The sequence below is a fragment of the Paroedura picta genome, chromosome 17, assembly GCF_049243985.1.
Source record: "Paroedura picta isolate Pp20150507F chromosome 17, Ppicta_v3.0, whole genome shotgun sequence".
NCBI lineage: Eukaryota > Metazoa > Chordata > Lepidosauria > Squamata > Gekkonidae > Paroedura > Paroedura picta.
In genome coordinates, this window is record NC_135385.1 from 16,266,738 (window position 1) to 16,288,021 (window position 21,284).

Genomic DNA, 21,284 nt, shown 5'->3' on the forward strand with positions numbered 1-21,284 from the left:
TGGACTGAGGCACTGTACGATTTTGAAGTCCCACCTCCAAACCTCCAGGAATATTGCCAACCTCCAGGTGGGGCCTGGAGAGCTCCTAGAATTACAGCTCACCTGCAAAGCATAAAGATCAGCTCCCCAGGCAGAAAGGGCTACTTTGGACAGGGCCGTGGTAGAGAAGAAACATTTAAGGTTATGGTAGAGAAGAAACATTTAAGGCCTCCCACAAAGTTTGTTGTTGAACTGAAAGACTTGAGGCCTATTGCACAGGGTTGTTGTGCAGATGAAACAGGAGACAAAAGAACCAGTTTCGTCTGCAGAATAACGCTGTGTAGTGGCCTCAAATCTGCAGAGAGTTGCAAAGAAGAAAGACACATGGCTTGGCTGTGTCCAACCCCCGGCCAGAGCAGTATTTTAACTGAGAAGGGGCTTTTCTGTGGCCTCCCTGTCAGCCAGCTGTTTGGCAGAAGGGGAAAGTTCCCCTGTGTTGCTCTCGGAAAGGCCTCCCTCCCCTCAGTCAGGGCCTGCCAGAGGCTCCTTTGCAGCAGGCCTGAAGGGAGGGAGGGGGAAGGAGAGCACTCCCCAGCCTCCTGCCAGCTCTGACAGGGCTCTGAGGCGATTTACATTTGGACATGACAGTTAGGACAGCCTTGGAGCAAAATCCCCCTTGGCAGCTCTTCTGACCTCCTCTCCCTGCGGTGGTCAGGAGCAGACTGGCAGCCATGTCTCCAGGTTGCCCCTGGCTGGGCTGGGTGGGCGGGACTGGATGCAACTCTGGCCTGTCCTGGTGAGGGCCCAATCGGAAGGTACGAACTGGCTGGAATTCTTGTCAGTCCAGGCAAGGGGCCAATCAGCGCCTTCCGCTATCCTGGACTGGCCCCACCCCTTTCTCCTCCTACTTAGGCCTTAACCAATTTTTTATACCGCTTCCAGCGGTTTACAGATTAGTTTGCTTGAGGAAGATAAAGCAAAAGCTCCAGGAGAAATACAGGAAGCCTCAAAACGTGGAGTCTATCGTGAAAGCATATCTAGCCCACTTTCTCCAGCTCTGGGCTGTCCAGGTAAAGGAGAGGTTTGGCCACTTCTAGGAAAGGAAGGAGAGGAAGGAACAAAACTTGTGCTTTGTTTGGGCATCAGTTCCAGTCACTCACAGACCTCCAGCCTGACTCTTTTGAAGCAGGAGGGGCGTCACTGGAGAGGTTAAGAATTAATTCAGAGGGTCCTCTGGCAGGGCAGTTCATGCATTTAGGCCACATGGGAATTGTAGTCTATGGACATCTGGGGAGCTACAGTTTGGGCACTCCTGCGTGGCTTTAGAACAGGGAAAGGCAGGTCAACATGACCATATATGGGCATATCACAGATAAATGTTTAACATTTTTAAACAATATATAAATTAACTCCTGGCTATTTAGGAAACCCCAGGGCCATCAAGAAACCCCAGGGTTTCATGAACCCCTGGTTGAGAAAGCTTGGCCTAAAGAAGGGGTAGTCAAACTGCGGCCCTCCAGATGTCCATGGACTACAATTCCCATGAGCCCCTGCCAGCGAACGCTGGCAGGGGCTCATGGGAATTGTAGTCCATGGACATCTGGAGGGCCACAGTTTGACTACCCCTGCTTTAGAATGTCCCCTTTTAGGCTCCCTCCCCTTTTAGCGCATTTCTGCACTGCAGCCACTAGGGGCGCAGCCAGCTCAGAGATGATGCTTTGAGGCAGCTTTTAGCAGCGATCTTTCTTTTCCAGTGAAGCCCGTCAAGACTGCAAACTTTTAATACTTTTTATATGGGCAAAACAGTTTCATATGATGATGAGTTGTTCGTCACCCATTCTGGCATGTCTTCAGTTCCCTTTCGTCACCTGTGTTTTCTCCCCCACCTCTCCCCTTTCCCAGCCCCCTTCCGGCTCCTCTCTACCTCTTTGAATGCGGATTCAAAGCAAGGATGGGGGCACCCTCCCCTCCCCCCAAAATCAAATCACCTGGCTGGGGAGTTAAGACATCCAGGACCGTGGAACAGCAAACGCACTGCGATTTGTGCTAAGGTGTCTTCTTCTTCTTCTTCTTCTTCTTCTTCTTCTTCTTCTTCTTCTTCTTCTTCTTCTTCTTATTATTATTATTATTATTATTATTATTATTATTATTATTATTATAGGCTATCAGCCCTGCCTGCTCCTTAGAAGGCCAGATCCTGAAGATGAAACTCAAATACTTTGGCCTCCTCATGAGAAGGAAGGACTCCCTGGAGAAGAGCCTAATGCTGGGAGCGATCGAGGGCAAAAGAAGAAGGGGACGACAGAGAATGAGGTGGATGGATGGAGTCACTGAAGCAGTTGGTGCAAACTTAAATGGACTCTGGGGAATGGGAGAGGACAGGAAGGCCTGGAGGATCATTGTCCCTGGGGTTGCAATGGGTCGGACACGACTTCGCACCTCGCAACAACAAAAATCAGTCTGGATGCGAGTGTCCTGCCTAGTGCAGGGGGTTGGACTAGATGACCCATGAGGTCCCTTCCAACTCTAGTATTCTATGATTCTGGAGGGACCGATGCCTTCGTGTCCGCTGTTGCCGCCTGTTGCAAGATCGATGAATTAATCCCAGGTGCTACTTTAAAGGTAAAGGTAAAGGTATCCCTGGTGCAAGCACCGGGTCACGTCTGACCCTTGGGGTGACGCCCTCCGGCGTTTTCATGGCAGACTCAATACGGGGTGGTTTGCCAGGGCCTTCCCCAGTCATTACCCTTTACCCCCCAGCAAGCTGGGTGCTCATTTTATCGACCTCGGAAGGATGGAAGCCTGAGTCGACCTTGAGCCCGCTGCTGGGTGCTACTTTGGGTGACATTAAAAGCGGAGAGATTAATGGCAGCGGCAGGGTCCGTCGCCGGCCATTAGCCGAGGTACCAAATAGAACTCCCATGTCCAGGGGCAGTATACCCTGGCCTTCTACTTGGGGGCACGTGGTCCTCCCGCCCTCGGTTTTTGCCCGCCGCTCCGGCTCTCCTCCCGCCTTGGCTCCCCTTCGCGCCCGGCGAGGGGTCGACTCAGGCCGCGGGAGCCCCCCTCCCCTCCCCTCGGGCGCCCAGTCGGGGCTCCGGGTGGGAGGGAGGGAGGGGCGGGGCGAGCGCTGGGGGCGGGGCCGGGGGCGGGGCGGGCGCGGGAGCTGTCAGCCGTCCAGCCAGCCTGCCAGCCGAGCCGAGCGGAGCGGAGCGGAGCCGAGCCAGCCGGGCGGCCCTCCATGAGCGGCGGGCGGGCTGCAGCGCGGCGGGCGGGTGTGCCCCAGCCCCAGCCCCAGCCCCAGCCCCAGCACAGCCGCCCCGCAGCCTGCCGTCCACGCACCTCCCCGGTGAGACGCCGACGGGACGGGACTGGGTAGGTAGGTAGGTGGGTAGGTGGCTGGATTGGGGGGGGGGACCTTTCCTCCCGCCCCGTCTGCCCGGGAGGGACCCGCCGGGCCGGCAAAGAAGTTTCATTCGGTGCTCCCCCCTCCCTCCCTCCCTCCCTCCCTCCCTCGGGGCCCCAGGTGCGGCAAAGCACTGAAGCGCACCTGGGCGGGGGGGGGGGGGGGCGTCCTCGGACCAGCGCCGCGATGCCCTCCAGGGCGGGCGGGAGAAGTTGGGGGGACGGCGGGGGGGGGGGGAGCGCGCGCGTGTGTGTGTGTGTGGGGGGGGGGGGGGTTGTGGGTCCAAACTGGGAATTGGTGGGGAGGGGACGCTCCTCCGAGGCGCCTGTGTCTCCTGCGGGGAAGGCAGCGCCGCGGAGGAGCGGTCGGGGAGAGAAGTGCTTGCCCGCAGGGGCTCTCGCTTCGGGGGGGCCGCGGTCTGCGGAGGACCGGCTGCAGCGGAGCAACGGAGTCCCCGTGCAGCCCAGGCCCCCTTTACGGCCTGTGAGGCTTGGGGGGACAGTCGTGGGACCCAGGAGTGGTTCGCTGGCAGGGGCTCATGGGAATTGTAGTCCATGGACCTCTGGAGGACCACAGGTTGACTACCCCTGGTCGGGCCCTAGCAGAGTACCCTTGCGATGGGAGCAGCCATACTGGGGGCAGAGTACCCCCCCACACACAGTGGCAAGGGGTGTCACCCCTAAAGAGAAAAAAGGGGGGAAGAGAGAGACTGGGGCCCCCTGGCAGCATGGGCCCGTGTGCTCCAACATGGATCACCTGGCCCCGGTTCAACCCCTCGCCTTCCAAAGGCAAGCCAGACGGGTTGCCCCGTAACCTGCCCGCCAACGTGACCAATTGACAGATTTTCGGGAGCCCCAGGGCAGCACCAACTCTGCCGCTCTTGGGGAAGTGGGAGGGCGGCCTGCCAAGGCTCCCCTCCGGCTTCTCCCTGCGGAATTAGCCAGGCGGTTGCTAGCAGACGGCCGGCCGGCTGAACCTAAGACTCTGCGGAAAAGATTAGGATGGATGTAGGGCAGGCTGGGAAGGGGCAGGGAAGCGCCTGGCCTTAGAGAGATGGGGAGGCCGTGGCCCAGCGTTGCCGGAGGCGTGAAGCAGCCCTGACAGCAAGTAATGCACCTGGAGTTTGCAATGTTTGTGTGGTGTGCATGGGAGGGGGAGAGGGGAGGCTTTGTGCATGCAAGGGGGGCACCAGTTATAGCTGGAAAATGGCTTATTCTTGCGTTCTCGGGCGCATACAGACCCACCAGTGCCCCTCTGGACAAGCATTGGTGGCCGGTATCCTGAAGAATGCCCGGGTTCCTTTCTGCGGAGGCCCAAGGTGCTGCTGGACAGCTGAACGACCCTGAAGCCCTGAGCCAGTGTGAATTGGTCTTCTGGGGAAGGGGAAGGCAGGAGCATAGCTGGAGTGTCCCCAGGGGTGAAAGACACTTGCTCCGCCCATGCTAAGAGGGCCGTACTTTCAAGGTGGGGGTGGTGGGAAGGGGACAGCTCAAGGGGGAGGGGTCGTGGCCCAGCCATGGAGCAGCAAAGGCCCCTACTCGAGACACGGGAGAGCGGCTACTACTCAGAATAAACCGGACGGCCCTGGATGGACAGTCTGTAGCAGCGGGCGGAACCGTCCTACATGGCCTAGTGCAGGGGTAGTCAAACTGCGGCCCTCCAGATGTCCATGGACTACAATTCCCAGGAGCCCTTGCCAGCATTCGCCAGCGAATGCTGGCAAGGGCTCCTGGGAATTGTAGTCCATGGACATCTGGAGGGCCGCAGTTTGACTACCCCTGGCCTAGTGGCTGGTGAGGACTTGGATGCACATGAGGACTTGGATGCCCTCCCAGGCCTGTCTGCGTCCCACCTGGCCTCTGTTCACCTGAGGGGAGTGGACCTCTGCGGACGGCCGTGGTTGCAGCGATAGTCCCCGTGGCAGCCCTGCATGCACAGAGCGAAGCATGCCTGAGACCCTGGAGAGGTCTGGCTCACGGGGCCGGTGTGGACTCCCGACAGGTGCATTCAGAACCAGTGGAGGCGTGCCTCAAATTTGTCCCCAACAGAGCCCCTGGCAGGAACTGTGCTTCTGTCTTGATGACGTAGGCCAGGCTGTGCCGTGCCCCCGAATCCCGACCTGCGTCTGCCATGCTGCAATGGTTTATGGAGTGCCGGGATTTGCAACTTTTTGCTGTGCTCGCTTTTTGCTGGCGGCGTAACAGGGACTCAAGGAGCGCAGGGCAGATGCAGAGGAACCGGAGAGGAAAGCTGGGTGCCAGGATCTGACCTGATTGTGGGCTTCCAGACCCTCGTGGTTGCATAGAGGTGGCCTGTAAGCCCTACGCCTGACAGGTCTTTCACTGCCAGGGGAACCATCCCTCCAACTTGGATTCTACCTTCTGTCTTCTAAAAATACATGGTGGCATTTTTCACTCCCTCCTCTCCTCTCCTCTCCTCTCCTCTCCTCTCCTCTCCTCTCCTCTCCTCTCCTCTCCTCTCCTCTCCTCTCCTCTCCTCTCCTCTCCTCTCCTCTCCTCTCCTCTCCTCTCCTCTCCTCTCCTCTCCCAGCAGCGGTGGAGAGCTCTACCGGCCGTATTATTACGCTGCCGAAGAGGGGATTGTAGCAGTGTGCAAGGCACATCCCTATTTATTATTTTATTTCGAAATGGCTTCTCTTCAGCAGTCGGATCGCGGCTTGGCTGTCATTTGCTCAGTTATCAGTTCCGAACACGTTCTCTGCCAATCTGGCTGAAATAGCTCCGGCGGAAACCTGACTCTCAAGCAATCCTGGCACGCGGCCACGTGTGGAGCTGGGGGGGGGGCTCGCCTTGCCTCCTGGAATTGCAGCAGGGAGACGATTCGGCTTCCAAAAAAGCGGAGAGGTTGTTGCAGTAATGCTGCAGTTGAGATTGCACACGCTTGCTTGGGATCCCGTGGCTAAGCTATTGATGCTGTGGAAGCCTTCAGCTTTGACCATCCCTCCAGAATTTAAAACTGGATGCTGGCTCCTAAGAATCAGGGGGGGGGGGACACACACAGGAGCATTGTGGGACCTTAAAAAGTTGTTGTGCAAGTACAGGGGTCCCCATCGGGGTGTCTGGGGGGGGGGGCATCGGGGCTCCCGCCCACACCTTTCCTGAAAGTGGAGATTTTTAAAAACATGGCTTGGCCAGGATTTGCCACCGCAGCACAAGGATCTGCACTAGGTGACTGAAGGTGAGCTGCAGCGGCCATTTTGTGGCTGGCTCCGCCTCCTGTGGCAGCCATTTTGTGGCTGCGCCCACTTATGCTTTCTCAGAAGGCATGCTCAGAGAGGTTGGGGGGGGATCCCCATCCTTTTGCAGTTGGGCAGGAGGGTCTATTGCAGGGGTAGTCAAACTGCGGCCCTCCAGATGTCCATGGACTACAATTCCCAGGAGCCCCTGCCAGCGAATGCTGGCAGGGGGCTCCTGGGAATTGTAGTCCATGGACATCTGGAGGGCCGCAGTTTGACTACCCCTGACCTAGAGCTTCATATACAGTAAAATTATTTGGCGGTAACATCATTTGTGTGGAGCAAATGCTTAGTGGCTGAGCAGCTGTTTAGTGTGCAGAAAATCCCAAATTCAACCCCTAACATCTCCAATTAAGAATCAAACGGTAGGTGATGTGAAAGATTCAGAGTGGCATTCACGACTTGAGGCCTCTAAACTGGAGATCTGGATTTGATTCTCCACTCCTCCCCCTGCAGCCAGCTGGGTGACCTTGGGCTGGAGACAGTTCTCTTTGAGCTGTTCTCACAGCAGATCCGTCAGAGCTCTCTTCCCTTCCCCCATATCTCGCAGGGTGTTTGTTGTAGGGGGAGGAAGGAGAAGGTACAGTGTAAAAATCCATTTCTCTCATTCCGACCCTGACAGCCCCAGCCTAACCTTGAGAGATTTTGTGTCTCACTCAGTGGAAGGCAGGTTTGCATGATGCTTTTGTGTATGCAGAGAAATGTCAAATGGGGAGCCACATCCTTCTGACTGCACTAGCAAACGTCCCTCTGATTTCAAGAAGAGGCCCTTGACAGTGCTTGCATGAGGGCAGTTTCTTTTTACGCACCACACTGGATTTTTAGATGCTCCAGGTAAGATGAAAATGGACAGCAGCACTGAATTATTAGGTGCCAGGCTGAACTTTTCTAGCATTTTGGTGATGGTCCTATTTACTGAGCCCATGTAGCTGTTGGTTTTCAGGACAATTCTTTGCTTGTCAAGTCTTCTATGGTTGGCAGTGACACATTGAGAAAGGTGGCATCCAGGACGTTTTGTATCTTAGCCGAAAATACCCTTCCCAGCTTTTATGATTAGGGCATGGTTATGGAGGCAGGTGAATGATTCACCACTAGGGTTAGATTCGTCTTGATTGGGAGAATCGAGGGCACGCATGGAAATAGAGATTAGTTTGTTTGCTTTTGGATATTGCTCTGAATACTGTGCAGATAAACAATCATTTCCGTAGGACTTGAGTTAGTTACCTGCTCTGTGCAATATGCCAATGAGTTCAGATGGTAGGAGAATTCATGCCAGGATTTGTGGCAACATGGAAGCCCAGCCATCTCTCTGAGCCCGCTGGAAACCAACTGGATCCCTACCCCCAAAACCTACTAAGTAGGGTTGCCAGCATCCAGGTGGGACTAGGAGATGAATGACACATGAAGTCGTAGGAATGCTCCATTATATACTCTATGGCAGGGGCGGCATAACCGTGGCTCTCCAGGTGTCCGTGGACTACAATTGCCATGAGCCCCTGCCAGGGCAAACTGTGGCTCTCCAGGTGTCCGTGGACTACAATCCCCATGAGCCCCTGCCAGCATGTGGCAGGCGTGTTTTCTGGAAACGTTTTGAACTTGATGTTCTTCTGTTGAACTTTCACAAAGGATAAACAGCTTCATTTTGGCAGACTTGCTGTTAGTTACTTCGGAGATTCCCTGTAATTGCCACTGATCGAGTGAGTTCTGTCCCCCCCACCCCCTCCCCACCTTGGGGTCTAGCCAGGGCTGGTTTATCCATGTAGCACGTGCTCTGGGCTCCATGCAATGCATGGATCCCCATGGATCGGGACCACAGCGTCTCTCCGCTTCCCTTTTCCTTCTTTAAGGACCCTCAGAGTGACATCCCTTTTGGCCATGGGGAGCCCCTCTGCCCCCAGTCTGGTTGCTCCCACCACAACTGTGCTCTGCTAGGGCCCCACGAATCCTTAAAACAGGGGTGGTCAACCTGTGGTCCTCCAGATGTTCATGGACTACAATTCCCACGGGCCCCTGCCAGCGTCAGCTGGCAGGGGCTCGTGGGAATTGTAGTCCATGAACATCTGGAGGACCACAGGTTGACCACCCCTGCCTTAAACCGCTCCTGGGTCCAGCCCCGGCAGCCTTCCCTCTCCTGATCAGCACATGGAAGGTCACTTCCCTTTCTTTTCATCAGACTCTCTGCAGCTTTTCAAGATTGGGAAGAAGAAAAAAAGAAGACCATGCTTCTGGTTTCATCTCAGCCGCAGCCCCACCCCTCCATTTCTGCACGCTGCCAAAAGTTCTGTCCTCCCGCCAGGTTCAGTTTTAGCCTTCGGTATTTAAAAGCAAAACGGGGCTTTGTTCTTTTGGTTCAGGTACCCAGGAAAAACCACAATGGGCCTACAGCGGCCCTGAGCACTTATGCTCTGCTGTGGAGCTCCTCACAGGGTTCCTGGGCGGAAAACCTAAATGTTAATGTGCTTCGGTTGTATAGACATTTGCACTTAGCTTGGGACATCCATAATACTCTTCATCAGACTTTCTCAAACGGTTTCGTGAAACCCTGGGGCTTCTTCCCAGGGCCCCTCCCCTTCCCACCCTCTCCTGGCCCATCATTGGCCATTTTGAGAAGGGGGGGGCAAGTTTGACAACACCGTATAATCTCCCCGACCCTCATTTTGGGGTTTCTTGAAGCCTGAAGAATTTTTCAGGGGTTCCTCAATCGTAAAAAAGTTGAGAAAGGCAGAGATCTAGATCTCTGTGGAGATCTTGGTTGCTTTCGGATGCTTTGGCTTGATCCTGTGTTGAGCAGGGGGTTGGACTAGATGGCCTCTGTGGCCCCTTCCAACTCTAGGATTCTATGATTCTATCTAGTTTCTAGAAGTAGGCTGCCTACGGAGGTGGTGAGCTCCCCCTCACTGGAAGTCTTCAAGCAAAGGTTGGATACACACTTTTCTTGGATGCTTTAGGATGCTCTGGGCTGATCCTGCGTTGAGCAGGGGGTTGGACTAGATGGCCTCTATGGCCCCTTCCAACTCTATGATTCTATGATTCTATGATCCTGCGTAGAGCAGGGGGTTGGACTAGATGGCCTGTATGGCCCCTTCCAACTCTATGATTCTATGATTCTATGATCCTGCATTGAGCAGGGGATTGGACTAGATGGCCTGTATGGCCCCTTCCAACTCTATGATTCTATGATTCTATGAACCCGTGTTGAGCAGGGGGTTGGACTAGATGGCCTGTATGGCCCCTTCCAACTCTATTATTCTATGATTCTATGATCCTGCGTTGAGCAGGGGGTTGGACTAGATGGCCTGGATGGCCCCTTCCAACTCTATGATTCTATGATCCTGCGTAGAGCAGGGGGTTGGACTAGATGGCCTGTATGGCCCCTTCCAACTCTATGGTTCTATGATTCTATGATCCTGCGTGGAGCAGGAGGTTGGACTAGATGGCCTGTATGGCCCCTTCCAACTCTATGATTCTATGATTCTATGATCCTGCGTTGAGCAGGGAGTTGGACTAGATGGCCTGCATGGCCCCTTCCAACTCAATGATTCTATGATTCTATGATCCTGCGTTGAACAGGGGGTTGGACTAGATGGCCTGGATGGTCCCTTCCAACTCTATGATTCTATGATCCTGTGTTGAGCAGGGGGTTGGACTAGATGGCCTGGATGGCCCCTTCCAACTCTATGATTCTATGAAACCCTGGTTGAAATCCAAAGAATGAAAGCAGTATCGTCTCATGCCGATTAAAAACAAAAATAACAGGCACCCCCCCGAAAGCAAAGTCACTGAAAACAGCGATTGGCCAGAGCAGAGGGAGACGGGTCCTGATAGATGGGGACAGTTGGCACATTTGCAATGCTGGACGAAAGAGCCCAAGAGGTTGGCTCTCGGTCCTCGACTCCCGTATTATTTCAAGAAGACTGGAGACATTGTCTGTCGAAAAGCCGCCGTTCCGCAAGGCTTTTGTTAACGGCGATGATGGTTTCCCCAAAGACGTCCCAGCTGACCCAACAACTTGAGCCGAGCAACAAAGCCAGCGCCGGTCCCGGTCTTTTGTTTGAAGCCTCTGCTGAAAGAACCGCCGGCAAGGTTCAAAAGCGTGCGCCTGTCAGTCAGGACGGCAGAAATGCTGCCTTTCATGTGCTTTCACTGGAGGCATGAAGTGTGCGGCTGGAGACGGCGGAAAATGCATCGGTGGGGAGATGCTAAATGGAACGGCTGGTTTGAAACAAGTCGTGATCTAGTCGAAGAGTATCTAATCAGAGTCCTGTGAGGAAAGGCTGAGGGACTGGGGAATGTCCAGCCTGGAGAAGGAGAGAGCTGAGAGGGGACAGGATGGCCCTCTTGAAGGATCTGGAAGGTCACCCCTTGGAGGAGGGCAGGGAGCAGTTCTTGTTGGGAGCAGAGGAGAGGACCTGAAGTACGGAGTTTAAACTGTGTGTCAGGGAAGCATTTTTTAGTCAGTTTGTGGAGTTGGCTGCCTAAGGAGGTAGCAAATTTCCCCTCACTGGCGGTCTTCAAGCAGCAGCTGGACAGCTGGATACTTTAGCCAGGGGTAGTCAAACTGCGGCCCTCCAGATGTCCATGGACTACAATTCCCAGGAGCCCCTACCAGCATTCGCTTGTAGTCCATGGGCATCTGGAGGGCCGCAGTTTGACTACCCCTTATTTAGGCCAAGATTTCTCAACCAGGGGCTCATGAAACCCTGGGGTTTCTTGATGGCCCTGGGTTTCCTAAATAGCCAGGAGTTAATTTATATATTGTTTAAATTTGTTAAACATTTATCTGTTATAAGCCCATATATGGTCATGTTGACCTGCCTTTCCCAAAATGGCCAGTGATGGGCCAGGAGGGGTGGGGGTGGGAGGGGGCGGGGCCCCAGATGGGCATGTGCACTGCTATGCTTCCCAGTCACATTTTGCATGATCGCACAATTTTTGGGGTTTCTTGAAGCCTAAAGAATGACCTTCTTCCAACCTTGGACACAGAAAGTGAACCAGAGGCCCCTTGGCCATCCTTGGAGAGAACACCGAGATACTTCAAACCAGGGGTAGTCAACCTGTGGTGCTCCAGATGTCCATGGACTACAATTCCCATGAGCCCCTGCCAGCATTTGTAGTCCATGGACATCTGGAGGACCACAGGTTGACTACCCCTGCTTCAGACGACTCTCATTAGCTGAAGTGGACAGGCTGCTAACAGCAATGAGGCCAACCACTAGACCCACGCCCATCGTGGCTCCTAAAACAACTGATATAAGAATAGGGGCCCCACTCCAGGAAATAATCCTGTTGCTGAAAGAACCCTCTCTGGACCCACAGGAGCCTGACTATTACCTCATCTTGTACTTAGCATTTCTGGGGAAGTTGATTTAAAGGGCTGCTGTGGACCAAATATCAACATTCCTGGAGGAAACTTCAGCCCTTGACCCATTTCAGTCAGGTTTCCGACCTGGACATGGAGTAGAAACAGCACTAGTTGCCCTGATGGATGACTAATGCCACCAGCTGGACCGAGGTGGGTCAGTGCTGCTTGTACTATTAGATTTGTCAGTAGCATTTGACACACCACCTTGCTAATGCCAGGATATGGGGACAGTTCTCAAATGGTTGATCTCCTTTCTCCAGGGTCATAGACTGAGGGTGGCTATAGGAGAGAGATTATCTAACCACCTCTGCTCACATGTGGAGTCCCACAAGGAGGAACCCTCTCTCCAATCCTATTTAACATCTTCATGTGCCCTCTTGCTCAGCTGGTGCGGATGTTTGGGCTGGGATGCCATCAATACGCAGATGACATCCAACTCTTCCTCCTGATTGATGGCTGCCCGGATTCTCTCCCTGAATCCTCAGCCAGAGGCCTGGAAACGGTGACGAGATGGCTCAAGCAGAGTCGTCTGAAGTTCAACCCTTCAAAGACAGAGGGTCTTGTGGCTAGGCAGGAAGGGTCCAAACAAGGAAGTACACCTACCCAACGTGGACAGAGTGCAACTATCAGTAACTCTCCCCGCCAGAAATCTGGGTGTGATCATCAATGCCTCCCTCTCCATGGAGGCACAGGTCATGAGAGTAGCATGGCAGGCTTTCTACCATCTCCGCCAAGCCAGGACCCTACTTTGCCCCAGAACACCTAGCCACAGTGATCCATGCGATGGTCAACTTTCAACTAGACTTCTGCAACTGGCCTATGCTGGCCTTCCCTTGACTTTGATCCAGAAACTGCAACTGGTCCAGAATGTTGTGGCCAGGATCCTCACAGATACACCGTAGAGGGCACACATCTGGCTAGCACTCCAACAACTCTGCTGGCTCCCAGTTGAATTCCGGATCATGCGTCCCCCAAAGCCACCCTCTCTTCATTTTCTCTCCCTAAATCCTCATGGCCCCGCCTCCATAGGCCCCTCCCTGTGATGTCACTGGCTCCTCCCTATGATGCCATTGGCCCGGCCCCAGTCCCCCCCCCTGAATTGAAACGTGCACGCCCCTGGTGGTATGAATGTCTACTCATCCAGTACAGTCTCCACTGAAATGGAGTCCTAGGATAACTTAATCAACTGATCAACATGGGTCTGTCTTGGAATGAATGATTCTGGCCTCGAGGTTGTCCGTCGTGGTATAGATGATGCCTAGCCAACCACGCTAGTTATGACATTTGAGCGATTACATGGAGGAAATTGAACACAATGCAGAAGCTGGAATCGTTGATCTCCTGTACGGAAGGTAGTTTATCATTGCCGTGCTTCCCGGTTGAGCAAAACCTGAATAGTGTTTTGCTCGTGACCTACTATGTTATGATGCATCGACTGTCACACTGGGTTTCTAGAGGCTAGGTCCATCGTTGATTATTAGCGATGATAACTGCAGGCTGCTTCTCATTGACAGATTCTGGGGGGCGGGCAAGAGGAAAGGAGTGCTGTCCGCGTGGTTCTGCTTGTCGACTTCCGGGGCATCAGACCGGCTGTGGTTGGGAACTGGGTCCTGAACCACCAGTCCGATCTTTCTGGCTATTCTTGGGTTCTTACGACGTGAACTGCAGAAGAGGAGGTAGCTTTCTTGGCATCCAGCTGGAGGGTGTTTCGGCGATGCTGAACCAGAGCCCTTCAAGACGGACACGATAAAATTAGTCATTGCGTCAGCCGAGGTTCAGGCCTGCAGAATCCTTTTGTCCTTGGTGAGACGGCACTTTGATTAGGATGTCGTGGTTCCTTTGTTGTCTGGCTATCGTCAGGGGCTTTTCGATCTGCAAACATTCCTATCTATCCCTTTACTTAATCCCAGCTCCGCTGGCACCCCTCGGAGATGCGGGTTGAAGAGTCACTTTCGACAAGAAAGCCTCCAAATGGCCTGAGGAGGGGCGCTAGCCTGGGAAATAATTAGAAATGCAAATGAGGACAATTGAGGACATGGGCCTGGAGAAATCTGGGGTGTTTGGGGGCAGGAACCGGAGATGGGCTTCCCGGCCTGGATTGGAGGTGAAGGGGAAGAGGCAAAGAAGCCCAGCCTGGAACAATTTTGCTTAAGCATGGCTTGTAAAGAAGGCCCAACTGATCAGGGAGCCTGATTTTTACGGCCGGCCAGTGGCAAGCTCCAAATAACTCCACTAAGCTGTCTCAAGATGAATTGGTGAACACATTACATAAAGAGTTGGTGTTGGAACAGAGGCCCCTTTGATTTCCCATCCTGCTCCTTTTACTCGCGTTCTGTGGCCAACTAGAGGAGTCCCCTTGCTTTCCCCCTTTCTGCTTTTATAAGGGGCTGAACTTTGAATCTTTTATTCCTGTAAGCTGTTTTCGCATCCCCCCCCCCCCTGAGCTGATCAAAAGGTAGAGCATACTAGTTTTTTTTTTAAAAAACGGAGTAAATAAATTACATAATGGTTTCTGTGCCGCTGAGTATTTAAATTAGACCTTTTTGTAAACTGCCGTGGCGTGTCCCTGTCTTGGGCTGGGACTGTTGTGCAGATTGGAATGCATGATCGCTCCCTGCAGCATTTCCCCAGCCTTGAATATTCCTCTGTTCCTAAGTTACCATCCAGCCCATTGAGTGGGTTTGATTCCCCACTCCTCCACAGGCAGCCAGCTGGGTGACCTTGGGCCAGTCACAGTTCCCTTAGAGCTACTCTTGCAGAGGGGTACTTGTGAAGCTCTCTCGGCCCCTCAGAGCGTCTGTTAGAATCCTAGAGTTGGAAGGGGCCATACAGGCCATCTGGTCCCACCCCCTGCTCAAGGCAGGATCATAGAATCCTAGAGTTGGAAGGGGCCATAAAGGCCATCTAGTCCCACCCCCTGCTCAAGGCAGGATCATAGAATCCTAGAGTTGGAAGGGGCCATAAAGGCCATCTAGTCCCACCCCCTGCTCAAGGCAGGATCATAGAATCATATAATCACAGAATCATAGAGTTGGAAGGGGCCATACAGGCCATCTAGTCCCACCCCCTGCTCAAGGCAGGATCAGCCCAAAGCATCCCGGATAAGTCTCTGTCCAGGCACTGCTTTAAGACCACCAGTGAGGGGGAGCTCACCACCTCTTTAGAGAGCCCATCCCACTGCCGAACTACTCTCACTGCGGAAATTTCCCCCCTGATATCAAACCGATACTGCTCACCATGTAGTTTAAACCTGTTACTGTGGGTCCTATCCTCCACTGCCAACAGGAACGTCTCCCTGTCCTCCTTTGACAATCTTTCAATTAAAGCGAGCCACCATGTCCCCTCTCAGCCTCCTCTTTTCCAGGCTGAACATTCCCAAGTCCCTCAGCCTTTCCTCATCTCTGTCTTCTGCACCTTCTCAATTTTGTCCACATCCCTTTTGAAGTGAGGCCTCCGGAACTGCACTGACCAATGTGGCATGCCCTATGACATCTTGTGATTTTGCTGAGATGCCTCTGTGGATACAGCCCAAGACTGCATTCGCCTGCTTTACCGCCATATCACTCTGTCTGCTCATATTTATCTTACAGTCCACAAGCACCCCAAGAGCTACCCAGAAGAGTATCTGCGGTGGGGAGAGTTAAGGGAAAGTTGTTTGTAAGTTGCCTGGAGACTCCTTTGGGTAGTGAAAAGTGGGGTGTAAAAAAAAAACCCAGCTTCTTCAAATGGGAGATGCGTTTCAAAGCCCTGAAGCTCATTGCTGTCTTCAATGCACCTGCCTCGGAGACTTCTTGTGAGAAGCAAACGGGAAGGACCGTCCAGAGCAGGGGTAGTCAAACTGCGGCCCTCCAGATGTCCATGGACCAGAATTCCCAGGAGCCCCTGCCAGCGAATGCTGGCAGGGGCTCCTGGGAATTGTAGTCCATGGACATCTGGAGGGCCGCAGTTTGACTATCCCTGGTCCAGAGCCATGCTGAGACTCCAGCCAAAGACCCTCTGCCCTGCCCGTATGGCCCTGACCCAAACCAAAACCATGTTATCCATTTTTAGTCTAATGATTTTAGAATTTCACTTTTATTTTATCTTGATTTCCTACACTCTGCACATGTATTGTGATGGCCTAAGGCCGTAAAATCTACCTACTGCAGCATCCTCCAAGAATAATAATAATTCATTGGGTAAGAAAAAGGAAAGGAAAAGGGAGAGAGTTATTAAATAATAGATTTTACATTTATGATTTATACTGCGCAAAAAACAAAAAAAAGAGAGCAAGCAGAATTGGAAGGACTCCCCAGGCAAAAGTCCTCAAAGTGCACCATAAATTAAGTACAGATGAGAGACAAATTACCTGGGAATAAACGCCAATGAATGGAGTCAGGAACCAGTCTCTGAAAAAGCACACAACAGGAAAAAAAGACGTTAACGGATTTTGCTCACCCAAAGCAAAGACAAGCTCACAACCACCAAAAGAGGCTTAGTGGGGAAGGGAAACTGGGGAGATCCAAAAAGTCAGTCGTATCTTCCATGCGGAGGAATATGGAGGCGGTGTTATTCATTTTATCATTTATTTATTTTATTCATCCCATAATAAAGGTAAAGGTATCCCCTGTGCAAGCACCGGGTCATGTCTGACCCTTGGGGTGACGCCCTCCAGCGTTTTCATGGCAGACTCAATACGGGGTGGTTTGCCAGTGCCTTCCCCAGTCATGACCGTTTACCCCCCAGCATGCTGGGTACTCATTTTACAGACCTCGGAAGGATGGAAGGCTGAGTCAACCTGGAGCCGGCTGCTGGGATCGAACTCCCAGCCTCATGGGCAGAGCTTTCAGACTGCGTGTCTGCTGCCTTACCACTCTGTGCCACAAGAGGCTCTTAAGAATAGTGACTATCCCATAATAGTGACATTAACGATGGCAGGGGCTCATGGGAATGCTAATGCTGGCAGGGACTCATGGGAATTGTAGTCCATGGACATCTGGAGGGCCGCAGTTTGACTACCCCTGCTTTGCTCTGGAGGTTTGAGAAATAATGTGGTAAAATGGGACATGATGGCTCTCTTTGAAAATTGACCCCTGGAGGAGGGCAAAGAACAGTTCCTGTTGGCAGCAGAAGTTAGGACCTGCAGTCATGGGTTGCATGTAGGATGGTACCAGCTGGATATCAGGGGGGGAAATCGACAGTCAGAGTAGTTCAGCACGGAGTTGGCTGCCTAAAGAGGTGGTGAGCTCAACTCACTGGTGGCTTTCAAGCAGCGGCTGGACAGAGACTTATTAAGGACTAGCGCAGGGGTAGTCATTCACTGGCAGGGGCTCATGGGAATTGTAGTCCATGGACATCTGGAGGACCACAGGTTGACTACCCCTGGGCTAGGGAGTGGAGTAGAAAAACTCTGTGGATGGCCTCTCCTCCCCCCAGGACCTGTTAAGGCTGCAGGCAGCTGTCAGGGAACTCACTGGCAGGGGCAGCTCTCACGTGGCAGGGATCTGCAGCCGCCGAGCCTCGGAGGGAAGTGGAAGGAGGAGGGGTAGTCAGGGGTGGGGGATGGAAGGCGATTGGCTGGACAGACAGGCAAGCCGGTTGGAGGAGGAGGCACTCAGGGGCTGATCCTGCAATAAACAGGGGGTTGGATTAGATGGCCTGTGTGACCCCTTCAAGTTCTATGCTTCAAAAGTCTAGTTGGCTGCTTTATTGATGGGAAGTTTTGGATTTTCCCCAGTGACATAGCAGCCGTTTCCCAATCAAACCATTTAACATCCCCCATGCCATCCCTCAACCCTCCCAGTAACAGTTGCCATTGCCCTGGTAGATGTTCACAGGCGATGTTTAGCCTAGGGCAGGGGTAGTCAACCTGTGGTCCTCCAGATGTTCATGGATTACAGTTCCTATGAACCCCTGCCAGCAAATGATGGCAGGGGCTCATGGGAATTGTAGTCCATGAACATCTGGAGGACCACAGGTTGACTACCCCTGGCCTAGGGATCTACAAAGGCTATCACAACAGGCTTTATGTTTTTGTTTTAAATGGTGTTTGAAATAGTTGTGCTACCTCTGAATTCCCAGCTTTCTTTTTTTTAAACTAAATCTTGGGCTCCTTCCATTGTGGAGATATAAGGGGAAAGGCATATGTCTGCAATAGAAAAGGATAGAAACTTACTTTTTTAAAAAGCTGGGGATTCTGAGAGCTTGGTACAGGGGCCCTCTCATAGAAGCATAGAATCCTAGAGTTGGAAGGGACCGCACGGGTCATCTAGTCCAACCCCCTGCACTATGCAGGACACTCACATCCCCATCGCTCTGGAATTTTGTCCTCCCTCTCTCCCCACTACCAGCACAACCATGCCAGTGGCCAGTGGGAATCATGCCCTCCGCGCTGAGCTCCTTGGAGAAAGGATGAGATAAAAACGGGTCGACCTTCGTAATACCATCATTACTGCTGTTCTTACTGTCTTCTAATGTTATCAGTCATGAAGACTAACATTTGAGGCCAGTGGCCTTTTTAAGACCAGCTTTGCTGGTCTTAAAGGTGCCATTGACTCAAACTTCATTCTGCTGCTTCAGACCAACATGCCAAGTTCTGCGAAGCCTGCAAGATGGAGATCTTTCCCTGGGCTTATGCTTGAAGCTAGTTAGAAAACCATCTTACAACAACTATCCGGGCCTTCCCCTAACCCCCCACCCCAATCTTGCCTCCTATTTGACATCTGCACTAGCAGACTTACCACCAATGCAAGTAATTTATTGCTGATGCTGACAGCAGGTTTCAATTTACTATTTTTTAAAAGTTTTTCAGACATTGTTTTATTATTAACTAGCTTCAAAGCCCGGGCCTTGAAACAGCCCCCTCCCCTGGCCCTTGGCCAGGCAGCTTAAGTTGGCTTTGGGCTGCAGCTGGCACCTGGATCAAGTGGGCGGGGCCGGGGCAGCTCGTTAGCAGGGCCGGGACAGAGCTCCTTAGCAGGCAGTCAGCAGGCCCAGCCCGTTAGCAAGCCCTCCACCATGACACTTTGCCCAGGGCCCTCTCCCCTTAGCTGCTGCTGGCTCCAGGCACCGAGGCGTATGAGAGCAAAGAGGCTAGAGTCCAATGACAGAGGGCGGGAGCTGCAGGCGTAGGGCCAATCAGGGCAAAGCGGGCTGCACCCTGATTGGCCTTATTCCAACTTGGACAGCCAGACACGTCCCACCCCCTAGGCTGTTTCGTAAATATATAGAGGAACAACAATGGATAAGGCTGTAATTTTATTGTCAATGTAAGTTCACACTGTTATTCCCCGCTCTGAGATGGCAAGTCCAAGAGGGGCAGGCTATCAGTAGAGCTATGAAATAAAACAAATGGCTACCCACTTGCATATTAAAGGCGATCGTGATTATCGATATCCTCCTTCTACGATGAATGTTTTAATGGTCATGTTCACGCTGCTGCTGTTGGTGTGCTCCACTTCACAAGAGTGAGGTTGTGTTGCCTGCATCTCTTCTGACCTCCCCGCTGTGTTGTTTCAGACGGAACAATGACCACCTTTCCGGTCGCCAGCCTTCTCCTCCTCTTTGTGGTTGGCTATGGGTCCTCAGAGAACACCAGCACCTCCAGAGGGTGTGGCCTGGATCTTCTCCCGCAGTACGTCTACCTCTGTGACCTGGAGGCCATCTGGGGGATCGTCGTGGAAGCTGTGGCCGGAGCTGGAGTGCTGACCACATTTCTGCTGATGTTGATCTTGCTGGTGAGGTTGCCCTTCATCAAGGAGAAGGAGAAGAAAAGTCCTCTGGGGGTCCACTTCCTCTTCCTTTGGGGGACCTTGGGACTTTTTGGCTTGGCGTTTGCCTTCATCATACAGGAAGACGAGACGATATGCGCAGTCCGCCGCTTTCTGTGGGGGGTCCTCTTTGCCCTGTGCTTCTCCTGCTTGCTCGCCCAGGCCTGGCGGCTACGGAAACTCGTGCGGCACGGCAAAAGCCCCTCCGGATGGCAGCTGGCCGGGGTGGCCGTCTGCCTCGCGCTGGTCCAAGTCATCATTGCTACCGAGTGGCTGATCCTGACCATTGTGAGGGATGGGAAGCTGGCATGCAGTTATGAGCCGATGGATTTTGCAATGGCTTCCACCTACGTCATGTTTCTGATGGTGGTCACGCTGGGTTTTTCTTTCTTCACGGTATGCGGGAAGTTTAAGAAGTGGAAGAAGAATGGCGTATGCCTCATCGTAGCCAGTTTGTTCTCAGTTCTCATTTGGGTCGCTTGGCTGACTATGTATCTGTACGCGAACAAGGAATTGGGTCGAAGAGACCAGTGGAGTGACCCTACAATGGCGATAGCCCTGGTGTCCAGTGGCTGGGTATTTCTGATCTTTCATGCTGTGCCAGAGGTCCACTGCACCATTCTTCCATCTCAGCAAGAAAGCACACCTAATTATTTTGATACTTCGCAACCCCGCATGCGCGAAACAGCCTTTGAGGATGACCTTCAGCTTCCTCGGAGCTACATGGAAAACAAAGCCTTTTCGATGGACGAACACAATGCAGGTAAGACTCCAGGGGTGCTCTCGGGCTCTGCTTTTTGAGACAAAGCAAGGGTGATAATATCCTTTTAGCTAAAAGGGGTGTAAATGGGGCAGAGACTTTGTGTATCTCATATTCAGCATTTTAAGAAGTCCTCCGTTGGGGGTTTATAATATGAAATTTAAAATATGATCTTAGAATCGTAGAATAATAGAGTTGGAAGGGACTTCCTGGGTCATCTAGTCCAACCCCCTGCACCATGCAGGACACTCACAACCCTCTCGCTCATCCACTGTAATCTGCTGTCCCCTTGAGCCTTCACAGAATCAGCTTCTCCATCTGTGTTTTAAAAATTTCCAAAGATAGAGAACCCACCACCTCCTGAGGAAGTCTGTTCCACTGTCAGGAACTTCTTCCGGATGTTGAGACGGAATTTCTTTTGAATTAATTTCATCCCGTTGGTTCTGGTCCGTCCCTCCAGGGGCAAGAGAGAACAACTCTGCTCCATCCTCTACGTGGCAGCCTTTTAAATCCTTGAAGATGGCTATCAGATCCCCTCTCAGTCATCTCCTCTCCAGGCTAAACAGACCAAGCTCCCCGAACCTTCCCTCCTACGTCTTGGTCTCCAAACCCCACATCATCTTTGTTGCCCTCCTCTGGTCACGCTCCAGTTTGTCTACATCGCTCTTCAACGGTGGTGCCCAAAACTGAACACAGCACACAGTAAAATTTGACAAGGTAATAGTATCAGTACACAACTGCTGCTCCTGGCTACTGCCTGGTGAAAGGGACCT

At 52.7% G+C, this 21,284-nt stretch overlaps 1 protein-coding gene across 3 annotated transcripts in view; it reads left to right on the top strand.

Moving 5' to 3' along the window:
- The first annotated feature begins 3,174 nt into the window (after positions 1–3,174).
- LOC143827208 (G-protein coupled receptor family C group 5 member B-like) overlaps positions 3,175–21,284 on the top strand; it is a 30,281-nt gene continuing 12,171 nt past the window's right edge. The window contains exons 1-2 of one of the 3 annotated variants that reach the window (XM_077316598.1): positions 3,175–3,358; positions 19,501–20,514. In XM_077316598.1, coding sequence (XP_077172713.1) covers positions 19,509–20,514 — 1,006 coding nt within the window. In that variant the 5' untranslated portion in view covers positions 3,175–3,358; positions 19,501–19,508. The remainder of the gene's footprint in view (positions 3,359–19,500; positions 20,515–21,284) is intronic. The other 2 variants (XM_077316597.1, XM_077316596.1) reach the window with 2 other exon arrangements.